General features: G+C 33.2%; 2 protein-coding genes across 3 annotated transcripts in view; both read right to left on the bottom strand.

Moving 5' to 3' along the window:
• Nucleotides 1–21,217, bottom strand: part of LOC145318732 (uncharacterized) — a 321,894-nt gene extending 300,677 nt beyond the window's left edge. Inside the window, exon 1 of the mRNA XM_080160222.1 lies at nucleotides 21,172–21,217. The gene's annotated coding sequence lies outside the window, so the exon portion shown is untranslated. The remainder of the gene's footprint in view (nucleotides 1–21,171) is intronic.
• Nucleotides 11,171–22,376, bottom strand: part of LOC145318727 (uncharacterized) — a 35,410-nt gene continuing 24,204 nt past the window's right edge. Inside the window, exons 7-13 of one of the 2 annotated variants that reach the window (XM_080160214.1) lie at nucleotides 21,978–22,214; nucleotides 21,308–21,385; nucleotides 18,847–19,208; nucleotides 18,002–18,400; nucleotides 16,688–16,747; nucleotides 13,074–13,245; nucleotides 11,171–12,696 (exon numbers count right to left, since the gene is read on the bottom strand). In XM_080160214.1, coding sequence (XP_080016340.1) covers nucleotides 11,872–12,696; nucleotides 13,074–13,245; nucleotides 16,688–16,747; nucleotides 18,002–18,400; nucleotides 18,847–19,208; nucleotides 21,308–21,385; nucleotides 21,978–22,214 — 2,133 coding nt within the window. In that variant the 3' untranslated portion in view covers nucleotides 11,171–11,871. The remainder of the gene's footprint in view (nucleotides 12,697–13,073; nucleotides 13,246–16,687; nucleotides 16,748–18,001; nucleotides 18,401–18,846; nucleotides 19,209–21,307; nucleotides 21,386–21,977; nucleotides 22,215–22,376) is intronic. The other variant, XM_080160215.1, reaches the window with a different exon arrangement.

Here is a 22,376-nt window from a genome sequence, read left to right on the forward strand (position 1 = left end):
TCTATGATTTAATCCGTCCGTTAGTGTATCAATATTTTTTGTGCTTAGCTACTTATGGATGTTGTCATCCTTGTTTTGTATTGTTCAACACAGTAATTAATCATTACATGTATTAAAACAAGGTCAAGTTGTTCATAAATAGAACAGACATAACTAGATAAAAATATTGTTTTATTAAAATAGAAAAGCAAAGTGTTATACAACAATTCCTATCAAAAAGACAAGAAATATCTGAATTGTAGTAATGAATTCAATTATAATCTTTGGTTCCAGATTGATCCAAAAAAAAACCTAGTTATAGAGTAGCTTTGCTACTAAAATTATGTCCTGATTTTGGATGCATTTATACAATAAAGGTACTAAGAAAGAGAGGGAATGTCTGATTGAGCCAATAGGAGAATCGCATCGGAATTTACATTGGATCTCATTGGTTGAAATTATGTACACATTTTCCTACAAAGGCATGTTTTTTTTCATTTCATACATACATAAAAGTCAGCTGTTAACAGTATATTTTCTTAGTAGAAAGCTTTGCGAAATCAGAATTAATTGCCCAAAAATTTCGTTTACAATTTGAAAGCTTGAAACAAAGTTGGATTCTTAAAAAAAAAGTTAGGCTGGCAACTCGCTGGTGAGGCAAAATTATTTTTGTGAAAAATCCTCCAAAATCGAATAAAAAAATTTACAAAAATGAAATAAAATCTTAAGAGGGTTATTAACATATGATTTTGTTTAATTTTTGTAGATTTTTAATGTGCTTTTGGATGATTTTTCACAAAAATAGTTTTGCCTCACTATCGAATAGCGAGTCTATCATTTTTTAGAATCCACATTAGCTTGAGTCGAAAGTAAACAATACTTTTGTCTGCTAGGAATGTTCTCTCTTAGATTTGACGAAAAAAGGGTTCAGAATATTCTTCTACTCTTCTATTTCTATTATTTATACTCTTTCCTAATTCATTTTGGAGATTTTAGCGCACAAGTAGAAAGACAGCGTTATCTTATATTTACATTTCTATGACTCTCTGCTTTCCCTAAAAATGTCCATCGACCAATAACTTTCTCCCGCATTTTTAAAAATAAATTAAAAACACGTGAGGGGGGTTATTTTTTCTATCCCCAACCACTTAGGAGGGGGGGGGGGGGCATAACCATGCGGGGCTTATACCTGCTTTGCCCTAACCCTACCTAGTACCCTATATCACCTAAGCTAAACTGTCCTAAAGTAAAAAAAAAAAAAAACAAACAAACGCTAACTACCCTATCCCTTATTTTCCATTTATTTCAAAATTAGCAGAGAAGGGGGTATTTTGGTGCTCCACTGGGCACTTTTAGGAAAACCTATAAACAAAAGTTTATGGCAAATTTACTTGAACCTAAAGCGTACCTAAATTTAATGCATACATTACTTTACAAGAATCAGACGAATACTAAATGATAACCTGTTGAAATATAACAGATTGACATCACTTACATTGAGGAGTGTTGGGAGCAGGGATTTTAAGGGATAAGACAATGGACGATAAATTTGAATACATCCCCAATGATTATAGACAAAATTACCCAATCTGTAGATTAAAATGACTGGTTTAAAAGTTTGGACACTTATAGTTTGGAATCAACTAATAAAATTTTAAAAAAGCACCCAAAGTTTTTCAGACAACTCATAAGAAAACTTTGGGTACCAGTATAATCTATGGTATAATGTCCCCTTCTTCCCAGAGGTAGGGGTGTAGACGGGCCCTGTCTATTAGGATTACGCAGCCAGGGCTTAGACATATTTAAAATTCTTGACCAGAACCAAATCTGTGACAAACAGTAAGCTTAAGTGGAAAGAAGAATATTATTGATTTAGCCGTTTGCAAGATATAAGAATACACAAAAATAATCATCTTAATATTTTTTGATAATACAATCTGGATAAGTGGCGTGAACAGGGTTTTACCGGGGGATTAGAACCATATTTTTGACACTAATATTATGAATTTTGTGATCCTCTTTGATTTTTCCAGGGGATGGGGGGTCGGATACACCTCCCCCCCTAAACAAGCTCGCATAGTTTTAGTTGTAGAAAAAAAGATATTTTTTTTTCAGGGAACCATAACGGTCCAGCGCGCCGGTTAGGAATAACTTTCTGTGCACATAGACAGAAAGACACACATCCTGCTATTTATATAATGATCGTGATTTGATTTTATATACTTAATATAAAGTATCTGGATGTATATTTGTGTGTCCAATTACAAAAATTTTAATCCTTTATCCATCTCCAAGTATGTACAAGTGTCATATTACAAAAATCTGATGTGCTGAATTTTAATTTGCAAATGTGTACGCAGTTCCAGTGGTGGTTCCTCGTCATTTCTAACTAAAAAAAGCTTCAAACTTCCAAAGTTTCAAAATTTTGTACATATAAACGATTTATACATTCAAAACTTTAATTTACATTTTTTTTAAGTTTGAGGTTTTTTAGCTAGTAGTAAATATTGAGATAGGATGAGGAAACACCGCGGAAACTGCGTACACATTTGGAAATTAAAATTCAGCACATCAAAAATCTTAATGCTTTCCTACCAGGAAGTAAGGGGTGTTTAATCACGTTCTCTCATTCGTTGGATTAAAACTTTTATTAAATCTTGATTGGTTGATTCAAAGAGCGTCCTAGATTTTGAACCAATTTTTACAGATGTGATTTTTTTGTTTATGGTCATTTGGGGATTCAAAGGTACCAATATCAAGCTTTGTTTAAAATGTAGAGCTAATTGTCTGTCGTTTTAAAGATTTTGTTGGACAAATTATACCTCTTTTGGAATAGAGAATACTAGTGTCATCATAAATAAAATTAGGAAATTATACACTAAATAATCGTCAGTTTTGAGAATCTGCACAAAATATATCAGCCGTCTATCTTGAATAGCACTTCTTACGGACATTCATACAGAAGGACATTTTGAATTATAGAGCAGCTAAAGCTTCACAACTAAAAGTATAATCACAAAATATTTGAAACTTTAACTTTTATAACAATATAATATTTGTTTACAATTGTCACAAGCGGAGCTCTATGAATGAACTGAAAAAGAGCTCCCTCCGTTCAAGAAAAAAATCTCCATAAAACAAGATTCTAAGCGCAACGCTTGTTTTACAGCGATAATGGGGTTGGTTTACTTTTTAGCAAAATTATAAATTTCAAAACAGCCAAAAATGTATAACATTGTTTGTCTTTGTTTTTCACAAATATTTGCTTGTTATATACGTCGACATTTCAACCAACAAGTATGACAACATCCAGAAAAGCGAAGCTCTGAAACGACTGTCATGAACACTTGTTGTAAAATTGCATAAATCTAAAGATACTGTTTAAGGACATACTTACATTTTTTAGGACTTGATTATAGAGATCATATGCTTAAAATATTGTATTATGTTCTCCTTCAAAATAGACATAATTTATAAAGAATCATATTTGAGAGGCCTTTACAATAATGACTACAGATTCATGTCATTCATCACGAAAGATTGACAGGAAATTTGTTAAAACAATTTATGTTCATACGATCTAGGTTTTCTATCAACTTCGCCCCTAGCAGATAAGTGAAGGAGGGTTGTAAAAAAACAAAAATCATACCATGACTTAGATATTAAAAAATTGTCTAAAACTATTCTTGGACTTATTTTAGGCTTCCCTACAATAGCAAATTCAATTGGTTCAATACTTTAGTAGCGAGATCTTAACAAACAGACAAATAGACTTTATATAATAGACTAGTATCTTCACCCATAGCTTCTAGGGACTTCACTTCTGCAGCAAAAAGAAATTTCCCCATTTTTAACATTTTACATTTTTAAAAGTATTGCGCTCCCAGCAACCCACTTTAAAGGTTTACCCACCGTTTTATGTTAAAAAAACCTTTTAAACAGAATTTTTTTTTTGTGGTGGTGGGGAGTGTCCAATTCCCCATAAAAAATAGCTTAAAACCGCCAAAGGAACAGTATTTATGTTACAAAAGCATAACTTTATTGGTTTAGCAGTTTTCGAAATCAGACAGAAAGAGACCCTAATACTTTGAATTATAGATTTTTATGCTATTTGTTTTTTATGCTGTTTTTATAACACACTGAGTCTTAAAAGCACACATACCCTTTTAGCATATAAGTACTTACACATACACACACACACGCACTCACACACTCACACAAACACACAGAAAAACGCATTTGCTAGGGATATAGGGATATGAATAAATATGTAAAAAAAAATATTAGGGATAAGCCAATGAAGGTTAAATTAATACAAATCCTCAATGATGATAAACAAAATTACTTCTTCTATAGATAAGATTATCATTGCAAAAGATTTAACACTGTTAGTTTGAACCTAACCAATTAAATTAAATAAAAGCACCCAAAGTTTTAAGATTACAAATAAGAAAAGGTGGTTATAAAACATTGGGCACTAGAGTAATTATAATTCCAATATCCTCTCCCTCCCTTTCTTTATTACAATATTTGTTAGCTACCAAAGGTAAAAGTTACACATACGAAATTAAAGTGCCATATATTAAAGTAAAAGAATAGAGGGGGCAGGGGTTAAATAACTGTTTGTTCACTGAGTGGGAACTCTGTGCCAACTTTCAGTTGGGTCTTTGAATATCAGCCAATAGCGTCGGAAATACTAACACAGCCAAGTCGCTACAAAAGAGCAGTAAGCAATTTGTTAGCAGCCAATAAAGATCCCCACCGTTGTAACTAGATAGTTGTCTGGGCTATACATCTATCTATATACATTATTTGTCATTTAGTAAATCACTAATATATCTTCCATTGGTCCTATATCCGTGCTGAAACAACACACACACACAAATTTATCTTTATATTTTAAAAGCATTCTGAATAGATATAAAAGATTTAGATGGTCAATCTTGCAATATAATCCGTCAAACTTTTAAAAAACTTCGTCGAACTTTTAGATCGTGGATAGAAAACGAAGTAGCGGGTTTCATCGTATTTTCACAGTAACTTTTCTTCTATTTCTAGCCCCTGCGGGGGCTCTTACCCTGAGGGGTTAATTTCCTAATCCTGCGGGGCAATGAAAAAAAATATACTATCAAAAGCTATTGTGAAAATACGAAGTAACCCGCTACTTCGTTTTCTTCCCATGAACTTTTTTGTTTATTTATAGTTATACACGATCAATTCCAATTATATGAGGAAAAAAAATCTACCAAAATCCTAAGTATTTACCAAAGAAATTGACAAGTTTTAGCTGAATCAATATGTAAATACTAGTTCCTTCGACCCTAGCATCTAAGTGCTCTGTATTCAACGATCAAGATAATAGCCTAAAACCATTCATAGACTTAACTTTAGAAATAAAATAGCCTTAAACAATCCCGGGACCTATGTGAAGCTTTCCTAATTAGGAAAAATCGATCGGTTCGGTAGTTATTGAAATCTTGAGCTCCATGCAAACACTTTACTACTTTATATAATAGGAATAGGATAATAATGAAATATTACTCTTATTTCGTACAAAAATCTGAACCCTCTCTATCCAATAATATATCCGGACTGTTCCTCTACTGTTTTCTTTTTGGCTGATTTTGAGAGTATGTATCTAGATCATATATATTTATTGTATAATGCCATGTTCGGTTATTTGTAATTTACAAAATTTAACCCTAGTGCGCTTATTTTAGCGTAGCCTACGTTATAATTTTGACTTGGCTGTGTGTTCGTACCTCACATTGTCCGTCCATCCCTAGTCACTCGTATTTTGAGAGGTTTTCATAATATTGCATTTGGATACCAAATTAAAAAAAAATTTCGATGATTTTTCTATGTTAGTTTGAGTAATAATTAGAAGAGCACTTCAGTGGATTAGATATGATGTTTTTCATATTAAAAATTAAAATGTGAAAGACCCGCATTTATTTAGATAATAACATCATAATTTAAAGGTAAGTAGTAGTAAAGTATCTGAGAGTCTTCTTTAAAACTGGCGGATGTACACCTCGCATTAAGGGGGTCTGAATTCTAAGGGTAGGAAAGGACAGAGAAATAGTCTAAAACCATCCAGAGGCATGAATATAAAAAATAGATATCCTTTAATCATTCCTATACCTATGTGAAGTTTCCCTTAAAGGAACTTAATCAGTTCCATAGCTATTAAAATCTTTAGCGTCATACAAAAAAGCTTACTACTTTTAGGATTATTTTGTACCTACTCTTTTCCTCTTTAACTTTTTTATTTGCTGACTCAGAAATAAAATAGTACACTTATTGCGATATTGAAAGATTTCGTGATTTTTTATCTATTTAAAAATATTACACATATATTGCTATATGTAGTTTATTGTATAATTATCTAAAGGAAAAGTACTAGAGCATTATGGCAACACAACTATTGAACTATGTTCTAATTTTCATATTCCTAGCAGCCTCCAATCAAGAGAAATTCCTAAATATACACTCATGATTTTTTAATTCTCAAATTCATAAGGTAAATACAGTAGTTTTTTATAGATAGTTGAAGTTCTTGTTAAATATTTCATTGGAGGCTGCTAGGAATATTAAAATCAGAACATAGATCAATATTTGTGTTACCATGATGCTCATGTACTTCAATGACATATAAGTTACCATCACCACCAGTAAGAGCATCTTTAAGGTAAGCATCCCCAAATTTGAAGTTAAACAATTTAATTTTCTGACACATTAAAATACTTTTTAATGTACTTTTTTGGCTAATATTTTTCTTTAACATATATTTCACAAAACCATGAACACTAAAGGTCCTCTATGGCGATGGGGAATAAATTTCTTTTTTATAAAAAAATACCTTTGAAGATCATTTATTTCCACCCAATATTATGTTTCTGCATAATCAATGCATAAATCCCCTCAAGAATATTTAATTCAACAGAAAAAAACTTTAAAAATGAGAGAAAAGTATGAATAAGGATTTTTTATTGATTTTATGGTATCTAAGCATATAAAAGGTAACACCCAAATTTGCCTTTTTTTTGTCAATTTTCCTTGAAATATGGAGATATCTCAAAATTGATTGATGGGGCTTATAAAGGAACTGTTTGAATATTTTAGGTCGAAAAAGGTATATTTTGTAAGCATTTTTGACTGAGTTGTGGCCAAATAATGATGAAACAAATAAAAAAGTAACACACTTTATATGGTATCGAATCAGCTGTATTCCTTAGGGTGCAAAGTCGAGCACTAAAGCCCCCATTGCATCCCCCACATATCTGTTATTTGGAAGTTTGTTTTTATTTTACTTTAGGTTAGGTCAGATAAGGTTGGTTTATTTTGGGTACTGAACAGCCAAACAGGATTAAGGTACCAAGACACAATCCTGCAGGGATAGAGGTTCCCGTGGGAATCAGGAATCAGGAAAAAAATCCTTCCAATTATTAGTTTTTTTTATACAATAAAGAAAAGAGTTTCTGTGCTCTCTGGTCACTGTGTATGTGAAATCACAATCGAATCAGTCCGGCAGTCTAGAGATCTTGGGATATAAACAACATCTCTCTTGGTTTTCATTGTTTTTGCTGTGGTGATCTTTTAAGTTAGCATTGCAAAAAATGATCTTTAAAGCCGTTCAGTTTTGAGAGACGGGCCGCTGACTGCGATCTTTAATGAAATAGTGAAAGCTTGGCGGGTTTGCTGTGATTTCTAAAATCCTGAAAACTACTACGGCTTAGCTATCCACAGAAGATTTGGAATTGTGCCAATATGGTGACAATGAATAATAATATAGAATAAAGTTGGATATATTTACAGGGGAAAATTTGTCGTCAATTGGGTATACTACTACGGACCTCAATTATTAGCCCGTTAGTTCATGCAGAAGGAGGGATTGGAGTAAAAGGGTTAAGTGAGGGGTAGTGTTATTTTAACCAGATGCGAATAAAACTTTATCAGAGTACATGGCAATCTGGTGCAACATTCAAGTAATAATATGTCGATTCTTGTGACGTCCTTATACCTGGAGCTGCCTGATAACCAACCCTGCATTACGGCTGAAAAAAACCTCTAGTAATCACATTCACAGGTTGTAAAACAACAATTAAATTAGCCCATGTAATAGGGTGTATATTAAACTGTATCGTTATTTACTCAGTATAACAGAAATATTTTGTTAATTCCTGAAAACAAGACGACATTTACATTCATAGAATAAAGAAAAAGACAAAACTGGTTTATATAGATTTTATTTGAGTGTATAACATATGATAAGGGAGTAATAATGAGTTTTTGTTATTTTTTTACACATATTATACGCCATGCTGTTATGTAATCAAGATATTATAACATGACAACAAAATAGAGATTTGTTTCAAGAATTTTAAACAAAAATTAAGAAGAAAGTGTTTAAATATTTTAATTTTGTTTGAAATTCTTCAGAAGTTTTATTTCATCAATATGTCACATATAAATGTCTTAATTGCATTAAGATTAACAGCGTGTTTCAATTAATTCTACATGTGTGGCATCAATAAGGTTTTTTTTGTTGGGTTAAAACTGAATATTTTATATTTCTGCAAAAATTGCAATTAAATAAAAATGCCATATTTTCTGTTCTGAAATTAATTAAAAGTTTAATGGTACCAAAAAGACAAAAATATTACACAATACGAAAGAAGGCTTAATTATAATATAACTACCTTTTATAATGTTTTCTTTTAAAAAAAGTTTTAGCTTGCAATATTACAAATAAGCATAGAAATAAAAGCATATATTCATGTCTTTTTTTCAAACAAGATTGCTATCATATCTTTTTTTCATTTTTATACTTGTTAAAAGATAAAAAAAACCAGTCGAATTTGCTTTTCAGTACATGTCAAATCGCAATATGATAAAAATCAATTAAATTTAATAAAGTGGTAGAATACTTCTAATTGTGCTTTCTTTCATACTATGCCTGTCCTGATTGGTTGCTTGATTAACATAAAATATGTAAAAAAAAAGTTTAACAATTGTAATTAATGCCATTGGAAAAAATGCATATATGGATATATAATTAACAGATTTTTCTCTAAAGGATAAATTTATGTGGAAGATGTTTGTACAGGTTTACTCAAGAGTATTCAGAAGTAATTGTTAGTAGGGGTTCTAATAACTTATCAATCAATTAAAAATGTTGTAAAAATATGCTTCTATTTTCTATTTATAAATATTAAAAGTTAGGGGATCTACAGGGATAATACAATGGCCGATAAATTGATGTACATTGCCAATGATAATACACAAAATTACCACTTTTTAGATTACAATTATTGGTTGAAACCAATTTAAGAAACCAACCAATCAAAATTCATTAAAAGTCCCCAAAGTTGTTGAGCCAATGAATGAGAAGACGCTATCATAAAACTTTGGTTACTTGTGTAATAAACAGCCCATTCTCCACTCTCTCTGAAATTTATGCTTCGACATTGAATTTTGTTGAATTAAATGTATAAAAAAGTTGCTGAAAATAAGCACAAAAACTAGCTTTAACTAGGAAACATTTTTAAGTGATTGATAGGTTACAAGAAATTTTGATTTTGGAACAGGTGATAGATAGATATAATATCATTCAGATTGGGGTTTATCAAATATTACATAAAGACATCATACTACTAAACAAATTACCTACAGTTAATTTTTACAAGGAGTATATATAGGGAGAGTAAAAATGTAACATTATAGGTACTTGTTAACAAAATGATTATAGATAAAGAAAAACTTTTAGGTATTTGAAGGAAATACAAAAACTAGAATTATAAAGCTACTAAAAAGCAAAAACTGCACCAATAACTTTTTTAAACAAAAGTTTTACTAGAATGAAAAAAAAATTGATTTAAAACTGGTCTCGGGCTAAATAAAAGTAAAAAAAAGGTGCATTTTTAATCGGTGTTGATCCTAGATTCCCATTTCTTTCAAGTGCCTAAAAGTTTCACTTCGTGTACAATCTTTTTGTTTCTTATTCAAATTTATAGGGTTAGTTTAATAATATCATAAGAATTGCTTTTTTTGGGATCACATATCGTTTTATCTATATAAAGGGGGGAAGATGGATTTCATAAACTGTCAAATAACAAAAAATTAAAATTATGAAATATACATAAAAAATCAAAACAATGCATGTAACTAAATAATCTTACAAATAAAAATTTCGATGTACAGTCGAGAAAATTTTTATGTTTTTTTTTATGAAATTAAATATAATACAAAAGCACTTGTTAATTTGTTTTTATAAGATAATTAAAAACAGTGCTGATTACAAAATAAATGTTTTAAAATATAAAATAGATAGAATAAAATGAAATAAAGACCAGAATAAATGACTTAGGTTAAATAGAGTTAAAGTATTTTTTTTGCCAAAAAACAACAATTGATCTAAAAAAAATAATTTTAAAGGTTGACGTAAAGAATAATATTTTATAGACTTAGAATGTTAGCATATAAATTGTAAGGATAATTGTTTGAAAATACTGGATGTAATTATGAGACTCTACAAAGTGTCCGAAAAAATGAGCCGTGTGACGTCATAAAAGGGAGAAATGAAGGGAGAAGTGGTAAAGGAAACCCCTTAAAAAAATCTATTGACGTCACACGGCTAATTTTTTCGTAGAGTCTCTGTAATAGTTAGTCTTTTAAAATTCTTATTTATTTTGTGCTTATTATTGGTTAAATAATTTTTAGAAAAATCTTATTGACTTCATTATCATGAAAAGTTTAAAATAAACTTGAAAAAATCATGTCAGAAATGGTTTTGAATGTTAAAAAAAATGTGAAAGGTACTTGTATATTAAGAGATATAAGTTTTCCGGAATTTTAATGTAGGGAGTAGATTTGAAATCTGCATCAAATTTTAAGGATTTTTTATAAAATTCGTTTTTTGTATAATTCTTTATCTAAAAGCGGAAATACATTTTAAGTTAATTAATTTTGACCAATAGGATAGTTGGATTTTAAACTACCTGCGCTCTAATTGGTTGAATGATGTACGACATCCAATCAGAGCGCAGATTTTTTAAATCCACCAATTACGGATGCCAAAATTAATTAACCTAATTTGTATTTCCGCTTTTAGATAAAGAATTATACAAAAAATGAATTTTATAAAAAATCCTTAAAATTTGATGCAGATTTCAAATCTACTCCCTACATTAAAATTCCGGAAAACTTATATCTCTTATTGTATATCATTAGACTAGTTCTTAATTTAAATATTGCCATTGCAAATAATGTGAGGGGAGAAAGTCGCTCAGAAATCAGACACGTGACGTCATAAAAATAAGAAAAATGAGGGGAGAAGTGGGAAAGAAAACACCTAAAAAAGAGATGGTTATTCCCTCATTTTTATGACGTCACGTGAATGATTTTTGAGCGACTTTCTTCCCGTACCAAATAATATAAAAATACAAAAAAACACAATGTAAGAAAATTATAAACCTTACATAATACAAAAGACTATAACATGTAAATATTATTAAAAATGCGAGATTACTCAACGATAATTTAATAATATAGAAAAAAGTACAAAAATAATTTCAGAATATATGAGTAAGTGTAAAAAAACTATATACATTTGATTATTATGTGGTCAAGATAAGATTTTTTTAAGAGGCTGTTCTAATTTTGCTTTTTGCCTCTTTCTAGGTATAGCTCTGATTTTTAGTAAATGCCAAGATTTGAAAGAAAAGTACTGATTTTTATAAATCAGTAAATAAATAAAGAGTCTCTGTAATGTTTGTTGAAAAGTGTTTTGCTCCTTTAATTTTAATGCCCAAAATATATGAAGCTTTTAAAAGAAAGTTATCTTTGCTTTCAAGGATAAAAGTTTAAACAATTGATTAATATAATGCCCAGTTAATTAAATAGCAAAGCTTGTAATGCCTCAGTAGAAATTTCATTGGGTCCCAACTTCGGCTCAAACTCTGGAATATGAATAGTTGGAATATTGAGACTTGAATTGACATGATGATGGTCCATACCTCCAGACCCCTGGCCTCCTCCAACCTTATGTATTGTCTCCATGTTGATGTCCTCCGGACTGGAGTTGACATAGTTGAGCTCCAGCTCCGGGACAACCTGCTGGTGATGGCTCCCGGAGTTTAACAAACTCTGCACAATGCCAGCATTGTTCCCGCCATTTTCTCCGCCACTAGTGTACACTTTATCCTTGTTCATCTGGGCTGATATCAGCTGATCCTTCGACAGCTGTGTATGTGACACAATACTCAATAGCTGATCTTTAGTGGCAATATGGCCGCCAGTGTTAGAAGGAACAGCTGACAATGTAGCATTCAGCTGATATTCATCCAGGAACACTCTAGCAGTTGCAGCTGCCAGCTGCTGTTCTTCCGCTTGTTGTTGCTGCTGCGCAGCCGCCGCCCTCGCGGCTTCAATGGCGTTAGACTTTTCAACGGCATGGCATTTAGCGACATGCAGCCGTAGCTTCGCAGGACTTACAAATGATTTTTTACAATACTGGCACGGAATATTTTTCTCTTCGTTGCCCTTGTTTTTCTTGCTGTTACCACCGCCGCCGCCACCGACTTTATTCATGTTGTTGTTGTTGTTCTCCGAGTTGTTGGCGGCTGTTGTCTCCTTGTGGCTGCTGGCCATGTGCTTGGATAGGGACTTGGATGTGATAAACTTGAGGCAAATGTGACACTGTGTTTTTGTTGGATCCTAAAAACATAAATGTTTATCAAAAGCTTTGTTTTGTTCAAACTAACAAATAAATAGAAATACCTTCTTAAATTTTATGGTCTATTTAATACCAAATTTTGACATGCCCATGTATAAATAAATAGCTGCTGCGCCTCTAAAATCTATGGACTTAGCCAGAAATGAAAGAAAATAGCCTAAAGACACCACAAGGGATTTATATGACTACCCCGAAAAGCATTACTGAATCGGACAAACCCTTTCCGAGATCTTTAACTTCATCAAAAAACCTTAGTCAACACTCTTCTCCCAAAATAGGTCCAGCAGTAGCAAAATCTTCATCATAATCTACAGACAACCATCCTACCACTTACAAAATGAATAATCGAAATAGGTACCTCATGGTTCGGCAGATGATGTTTGAGCGCGTCATTAGTGTGGAATGCTTTAGTACACCTTGTACACTGAAACTTGTACTCGCTGTGTACTTTCTCATGCTCAACCAGCTTGTCCTTCCGGTGGAAACCCTTGCCACACGTGCCACAATCAAATATCTTGCCGTGCTTATGCCTGAAATAATGTTAAATTTAGTAACCAACAACGGAATTAAATTCGAACAAATATTCGTTTAGGTTTTGTAATCTTTGTGGGCAACTCATTGTAGTAAAGACGACTATTATCTGCCCCGCCAATATTAAGTTAGATTTAATTCACTTTTTTGCTTAACTTTATTTCTGGAATTTAGGTTGTATAATTAAATCATTTCAATATTCTTATATATTCTATTTAACCCGCGACTGTAACGTAACATGTAGTGCATACGCATGTCGTTGGGGGAGATAATGGATTTGAATCTCGGCCCAAACTGCGTCATAACCAGACGTTGAAATGTGTACATATTTTGTTAGAGGCGCGACAATAATGATAATTGTAGAGAGAATGCACAAGTTGGTTTTAGGCTATATTTCTGCCCCCTTCAAATATTGAGACACTTTAGATGCTAGAGGCGCAGCCGCTAGGATGTACATTAGGATGTAAAATTATTTGTAAATATAAAATATTCACTTTATAAAATGTAAATTATAATTAAGATAAGTTCTATTTTTAAGGAGAGGAAAATATTAAAAATGTAGGGGAGTGTTTCAGGAATCTAAAGGGATAAGACAATGGGTGATAAATGGATCTTGGACAAAGTAGTCTCGGACAAAGTAGCTTCAGAAAAAGTAGCTTCGGACAAAGTAGTTTCAGGACAAAGTAGATTCAGGACAAAGTAGCAGGCCAGGGGGCCGAGCGCTGCGGCCATATTGGAGACTATTTTTCTTAGGAAGCTACTTTTCTTAAGTAAATGTCCTGAAGCTACTTTGTCCTGAAGCTACTTTGTCCGAAGCTACTTTGTCCAAGATCCTGATAAATTGATGTACATCCATCTTCTGTAGATTACAAATATTGGTTGAAACTTTGGACACCCAACTAAATAAATCAACCAACAATAATTCATTTGAAGTCCCCAAAGTTGTGAAGCCAACAAATAAGAAAACTTTTTTAGAAACTTTGGGAACTAATTTAATAAACAGCCCATTGCCCCGCCCCCTTTCTTCCTGGGAGTGTTTTCTTTTATCTTGATGATACATCATAAAAATACTTGAAAACAATTGAGATGCCTTTTTAGGTGTTCAAGAGATTCCACAGAAGAAAATTAGTTTAAAAGGGAACATACAATTTGGAAAAATCTCAATATTAAATCTTTACAAAAACGCGGGAAGGATAAGGGATAATACTAAAAAAATATTGGAGTTGCCTCTGTATTCCCTACATCTTTAAATAACTTCTTATTTGAAATTCTTGTTTGAATATGTTAGCTGAGGTTTCGTGTGCTTGCTCTTGATCTTTATGCTGAAATGATAGCACCCTAGTATTTTTAAATTTTATTTAAGTGTCACAAAAATCAGCCATGTGACGTCATAAAAATGAGAGATTATCCATTTCTTTTTTAGGGGTTTTCTTTAACACTTCTCCTCTCATCTCCCGAATTTTTATGACGCCACGTGGTTGTTTTTTGAGACACTTTGTCCAGTTACATCAACAATTTCATAATTCAATCTGGTGCTATCACATAAAGTGTAAATCAAGCATTGAAGCCCCCTCTCTCCACCCTTATCTCAAAAATAAATTGAAAATATAAAGGGTGTTTATTTTCCCTATCCCCAACCCCTACGAGTTGCCTTCAATTTTCTAGTACCCAATATAACCTAACCTAACCTTACATAAAATAATAAACAAACAAACGTAAAAATACACTTATTTTATTTACAACAAATTCAAGAAATAACGAGGGGGTACAGTGCTCGACAAGTTACTTGAAGGTAAAGAGCCTTTAATCTTATTCATTAAAAAACAAGGATGACAACATCCATAAAAGCGAAGCACTGAAACAATAGGACAAACGGCCATTAACACTTATATAATGTCAGAACTGAATAATCAGAATATAAATGTATAAGAGTCGAAGATAATTAAACTTTCAACTTATTAATGTGTGGTGATATTTGATCAGAAAAAACGGGAAAAGTTGCTTTAATGGGCGATTCGTCGTATTTTCAAATGGCTTTTTATCGGTTATTTTAGGTTAGGTTAGGTTATGTTATATTGGGTTAGGTGATTGCCCCACAGAGTTAGGCAATTGGCCCCGCAGGGTTAGAGACCCCCGCAGGGGCTAGAAATAGGAGGAAAGCAACTGTGAAAAATACGAAGAATCGCCCCTTGAGGTGCGTTGCCACGAAAGGGACTATACCCGAAAAAACTATTTAACAGTACATTTTGGAAACATTATAGATTTTCCGTGGTGATGATTATTCGGAATTTATAACACACCCTAATTATATCACCTTATAATTTATTCAAAATTCTGTCATGAAAAGGCGAAAATTTTGAATCCTTTTATGGTTCTGTTTTGTTAAATCTTATGCTAATTTGTAGCCAGATAATTTATATTTAATGACCGGTGTTTTCCCTCAAAGTGCCTTGTTGAGCACAGAACCTAACACCGCCACCTTATTTTAGAATTCAAATAAGAAGGGTATTTTTTTACCTTTGTCTGGGAGTACTAACTATGAGTGTGCATGGTAATGTAGGATCTTAAGGGATAAGACAATGACCGGTAAATTGATGTACATTCCCAATGATGTAATATAAAATTACCCCTTCCATAGATTACAATTAGTGTATAGTGGTAGAAACGTTTGGAGACTTAACTTAATAAACCTACCAATCAAAATTAAATAAATGTCCCCAAAGTTGCTACGACAACAAATAAGAAAACATTATTCTAAAAATTTGGGGACTAGTGTAATAAACAGCCCAATGTCCCCATCCCCCCCTAATAGTAAGAAGTTGAGGAGGGGGTTGATTGATGAACCAATGTCAATATAAAGGGATTTTTATATTTTTATGCGAAATTGTTACATTCTAGTGGGTTCAAAGATCATTTACAAAAATTATTCTTTTAGTTTTATTTGATTTGTTTCAAGATGTAAAACTAGCCCTTTGATTGCACAATCTTAAAGAGAACATCATAAATTTTTATGATAAGAAGCTGCGCCTGTTTAATAGTCAAGTCATTACGCTTTCGATTTCTATACCTATTTTATATTAAACTAGCTGCTAGTCCCCTAGAGTCCTCTAGGAGCACTTGAGTTTAGTGAGGGGAGGGTGGATTAAATTTTTAATTTTAGTTGAAAAAATGAAAAGGTAAAACTAATTTTTGGGTTAAGTTCTTTTTTTCGAGTGTCGATTTTACGAAAAATAATTTATTATAAACCTTATGAAAGGCTTCAATATAAAGGTAAAACCTTTTTGGTACAGAAGTTAGAGACACAGAGACATCCTGTTACTTTTATATGAGGATATGGCAAACCAACCAACAACTCAGTAATAATTTGGAAGAGATAGAAACGGCAGTAACTTGTTGGTGGCTGGTTGGCAGCTGCCTAGCCCTGGATTAATGAATCCTTACCTTGCGGAGTGTCTGAGTAGATTGTCCAGTCGAGCAAAACTTTCTCCACATTGGTCGCACCTTAACAATGGATCTATTATTCAATGGATCTTACAACAGATCATCATTTACTCTTATAAAGTAAAACATGTAGCTGACTAAAATAACGATCCTTCCAATCCACCACCTTAACCCAATTATATCCCATCCTACTAAATGAACGAACAGACCAATAAATAATGTTTATGTTAGCAACCTAATTTGACGACATTTTTCCCCCTGTCATAATATCCACGTAAATTAATTCTACATTTCCTTAACATTTAAGTATGTCCATAAGTAGCGCAGCACAATATTTGATGCTTTCACAAAAAAGGGCTTGTTAAGCACTGATACTACCCCCAATCTTTATTTTTATATAAAGAATTACCTCCCCCCCCCCTACATTTTTAACTTATTAAAAAAATAAGGGGGAGGGTGTTATCAAGTACTTCACAAGGTGCTTTGTGGGAAAGCGTCCAATATATTTACAATGAGAACAGTTGGGAGTAATTTAAGAAGTATAAAAAGGAGGTATTATCAATAAATCACTGAATATCATTCTGATTTTTATAATTTAGACAAATTATATTTTCATGATTTTAAAATATTCTAACTAACATTTATTGACAGACGTACGGCCGTTAAGGATAGTTGTGCCTTAATTATAGAGAAGCTAGGCTACTAAGGATGCAAAGCAAAAACAAATAGAAAATGCCATTTACAAAAGAATGCTTTCAAATAGGAAAATTAAAAAGCCATTAATATTCATTATTTTGAAATGTTGCACAATTCTTAGCGATATGACAATAGAGGATAAATTAATATTTTTCTAACCTAAAACTTTGAATTGCATCATTGCAGGTAGATCATTTAAATTGGTGTAAAAGTTTAGACACCGAACTATCCCTATTGACGTCATATTCCTTTCTATTGAACTATCCCGATTGACGTCATTACAAGGAATATACCGTCAATCGGATAAGTTGGGCCAAATTTTGTAACATGTGTCCACTTTTTTTGTAGACTCTATTGTCAGCTCGTTCTTACCCAAGGATTTAAAGGGTTGAGACAATGGCCGATTAATTGATGTACATTCCCAGTGATGATACACAAGACTACCCCTTCTGTAGATTAAAATTAGTGGTTGAACACTCAACTCATTTAACCAATCAATCAAAATTCACTAATGCCCTCAAAGTTGTTAAGCCAACGAATGAAAAACGTTGTCATAAAACTTTGGGGACTAGTGTAATAAACAGACCATTGTCCTCTCTCTCTCTCTCTGTCTCTTACCTGTGTGTTTTTAATCCTTTATGCTTGGCCACATGTGACTCATAGTGTGCTGCCCGTGTAAATCCGTGGCTGCAGATCTCACAAATGAACGGCTTCACCGCCAAATGTATTTTGGCGTGCTGGCCCAAATTGGACTTAGTCGTGAACCTCGCGCCACACTGCCCGCAAATATGCGGCTTACTCTCGTCAAACGACGAGTTGCGTCGGTTGCGCGGCTTCGGCGGCGAGACTGTGGTCGTGTGCGGCGACAGCGCCGCGTTTGTTGTGGCCGCGATTCCGCCGGCGGTCGCGGCGGCGTTTGTTGTGGATGTTGGCGTGATCAGGGAGAGAGTTGTGGCGGGAGATCTTGTGGTTATTATTGTGGATGGAGTCAACAGAAAGGCGGGCGGCTCAGAAGGCCTGAATAATATTTTGTTTATTCTACTTTTCGGTTTTTGTATTTTTATGATAAACATATTCAATGGGAAAAGTAAGTACTTTACAGTAATAAAACTATCATTACAGGTAAATAATTTTAGTTAGGTATTATCAATAAACCACTGAATATGACTCTTCAATGGAATAATTCAATTGTGTTTACTTCTAAGTACAGATGGACAGACATATACTTATTGAGTAGTTGCCCATGCTTAGGTTATAGGGATCTAAAGGGAGACAATGGCTGATAAATTGATGTACATTCCCAATGATGATAAACAAAATTACCTCTTCTGTAGATTAAAATTAGTGATTAAAACGGTTGAACACTCAACTTAATGAGCCAACCAAAAAAAATTCAGTTAAGTACCCAAAGTGATAAACAGTCCATTGTCCCCTCTCTCTCTGTTAGAATTATAAAACCCTACCTGGATGTCGGAGACTGATTGGGGTTACAGGAGGAAGTTACTGTGGACGACTGGTGGCGGGACTTGCTGATCGGCGCCGGCTGAGCGTGAATATTGCCGCCATTTCCCCCGCCGATTGTCAACTGCGGCGGCTCGGTTAGACTAGACAGTGATTGGAACAGAGCCAACTGGGTGGGGGCGTTTGAACTAGAGGTGGTGGTCATAGGGGGGGTGGAGAGAGTCAGCAGGGGGGAGGAGCTGCTCAACAGGAGGTGGGGCTTGCCAGGGGAGGAGGACAACTGCTGTTGGTGTTGTTGTGTTGAGATGAGGTGGTTGTTGGAGGTTGTTGTGCATATGGCCGGGGTTAACTGCCATTTAGGAGCCTGAAAATTATGTATAAGTTTGTAAGAGCGTAAAAACGGGGAAATCCATAAAATTTTAAATTAGCAAAATGTAACAAAATGTCTTTAAAACCAGAAAAGAAGACATTTTTTTCTTTAAAACTAAAGTCAATAATCGCAGAAACCGTTATAATGGCAAAACTCCAAAAATTTAATTTTTTTATTTTATTTGCCTTTGGCTGCTTATTAAAGGTAAGAAAATATTGTAAAATAATTCCACCTTTTTTCCTATTCATATGATTTATTTGGAGTGGGGACAAAACACCTAATTTAAAAATGCCTAACTAAAAATGCCTAACTAAAAACACCTAAGTTTAAAAATACCTAATGTTAAAAACACCTACGTTAAAAACACCTAATTTAAAAACACCTAATTTAAAAATGCCTAATTTAAAAACGCCTAACTAAAAATGCCTAACTAAAAATACCTAATTTTAAAAATGTCTAATTTTAAAAATGCCTAATTTAAAAACACCTAGTTTTAAACTATCTAAACGCCTAATTTAGAAATGCCTAATTCTAAAATATCAAATATTTTCACTAAAATACCTAAAATTTTGATATATAACATTAATCCAATTGGCTGATTGTTATTGCTAAAGGATCTTGCTAGTCGATAAACCAATATGGTTCATTTTTACATAGACGTTCCAGGGGGGGGGGGGGTAAAGTGGTGATTACCCCCCCCCCCCAACGAATTTGGGGTGGTTGTAGGCACCCCCAAAAATTTTTTCATTTTACCCCCCCCCCCCCATTTAAAATTTACCCCAACCATTTAGAAGGGGGTATTTACCCCCCTACAATCAATTTTTTTTTTTGGGGGGGGGGGGTAAATACACCCCCCCCAAAATAAAAAATATCTAACAAAAAAAATGTTTTTTAATAATAAATATTTAATAAAATTTAAATTACTCCCCCCCCAAAATTTACCCCTGCCAACAGATTTCAGGGGGGGTAATTACACCCCCAAGCTAATTTTACCCTCGGAGAAAAAATTTTGGGGGGGAAGTAAAAAAAATTTGCGTCACGATTCGCGTGCCATTTTATCCCCCCCAAAACGAATTACCCCCCCCCTTAAAAAAATTTTACCCCCCCCCCAACAAAAAATCTTGGACACCCCTGCATTTTTACAATGAAGCTTCCCGTATGTCATGGGATGGTTTATATAAGGTTGGGAAGGTTTTGGGGAGGTTACCAACACCTTCTAATGAGAAATCATTCTTTGAAAAAATCCCCCCCCCCTCCGTTTTTTAATATTTCTTCAATCTTTCTTTATCAAACTAGAACGAAAATGGGGGATGATTAACTATCACCCCCCAAGAAAAAAAAGGGATGCTACGGCTACTTAGGTTAGGGAAGAAACCAAAAAAAAATAAAATTCATTTGTTTCCTTGTCCTTCAACCTTTGAAATTCTGGAGGGGGGGGGAGTCATGAACCCTCAATCCCCCCCTCCCCCCTCCCCCCAAAGACTTAATTGAATTCCCTTCCGCACTGCAATCGCCCCTAGAGGCCTCTAGGGGGCGTAGCCCCTGGTTTAATATATTTAACAACAGTTTTAAGATATACTTAAAATTAGGCTTTTTTAGATTAGGTATTTTAAAATTAGGTATTTTTAAACTTAGGTATTTATAGTTAGGCGTTTATAAAATTAGGCATTTTTAAAGTTAGGTGTTTTGTCACATTAGGCATTTTTAAAATTAGGTATTTTTAAATTAGACATTTTTAAATTAGGTATTTATAAATTAGGTGTTTGTCACATTAGACATTTATAAAATTAGGCATTTTTAAATTAGGTATTTTTAAATTAGGTGTTTTGTCCCCACTCCATTTATTTAATAAAAAAAAACGTTCATTTAGAAATCTTTCTTAATTTAAAAGGAAAAAATCTACTTTATAATTCCGAAATATATTTCATGTAAAAAAAAACTTATTATCAATCGTATTTCTTGTAGAAGTGAATCAAGCAATATTAGCTTGGTCGTTTTAGAGAGTATTTTTTTTGATAAATTTAAAATCCCTTCATTCTTTTGACTTTGGTAGCTTGTAACTGTAAAAATTAAGAGAAAAAAAGTATTTTTACCTGATTCAAATTATTTGAGTTGTTGTGCGACTCTAAAGGATGGCTGCTGAAAGACTTAGAGAAATACGTATTCTTATCCTAAAAAATAATTATATATTTCAATTCCTAATTAATAAGATATTTCAGAAAGAGAATTGTAAAATATAGGATATATTTATGTACTTAGAGAAAGACCAATACTTTTTTTTTATAAAAATTAACTTAAAGGACAAAATAAAAGAACCCGGTATTAGTGTCGGACTGATTATGACGTAACAAAAAAAATTAGCCAATGAGAGGACATTATTGACCAATGGTAAAATTCATAGTAGCCTCTCATTGGCTAATTTTTTTTGTTACGTCATAATCAGTCCGACACTAATACCGGGTTCAAATAAAATATTTTTTATGACTATGTTTTTTTTTATATTAAAACTAAGGAATAGCAAGAATATTTTCGTCCTTTTTATCTTTAATCAATTTTAAAATAAACCAAAATATAAGGTATAAGACAATGGACGATAATTTGATATACAATCCCTATGATGCTAAACAATATTGCCCTTTCTTTAAAACAAAATCATTGGTTCAAGTGTTTATTAGATAACATGGTACTTTAAATGTACCAGTATAATTTACAGTTTAAAGTCCCCTTTCTCCCTGTGTTAAAAAAAGTAAAATGAAAACCCACCTGAGCAATTGAATTTGAGGAAAAAATAATTGTGGATGTGGGGGACAGGGCGTTGCAAGTGGACGGGGGGAACAACAGGGGGGACGAGGCCAGGGTGGTGGGGGAGCAGATTGAACCTCCCCCTCCTCCCGAGGGAGGGAAGAGGAGGGGGGAGGAGGCGAGGGTGCAGCTGGGGGAAGGATTGGAAAGGGAGGAGGATTCAGCGTCCAGGTCATCTGCGTAGCCTAGCAGGTCATCCTAGGTAAGAAAAGGTTAAATACAATATATTAATATTACAACAAGTAAACAGATTTACAAGATATGCTTTTCTAAATAACAAGGATGACAACATCCATAAAAGCGAAGCACTGAAACAGTAGGACAAACGGAAATTAACACTTATATAGTGTCAGAACTGAA

This window comes from Acartia tonsa, chromosome 5 (assembly GCF_053477335.1).
Source record: "Acartia tonsa isolate MP-2025a chromosome 5, ASM5347733v1, whole genome shotgun sequence".
Lineage (NCBI taxonomy): Eukaryota > Metazoa > Arthropoda > Copepoda > Calanoida > Acartiidae > Acartia > Acartia tonsa.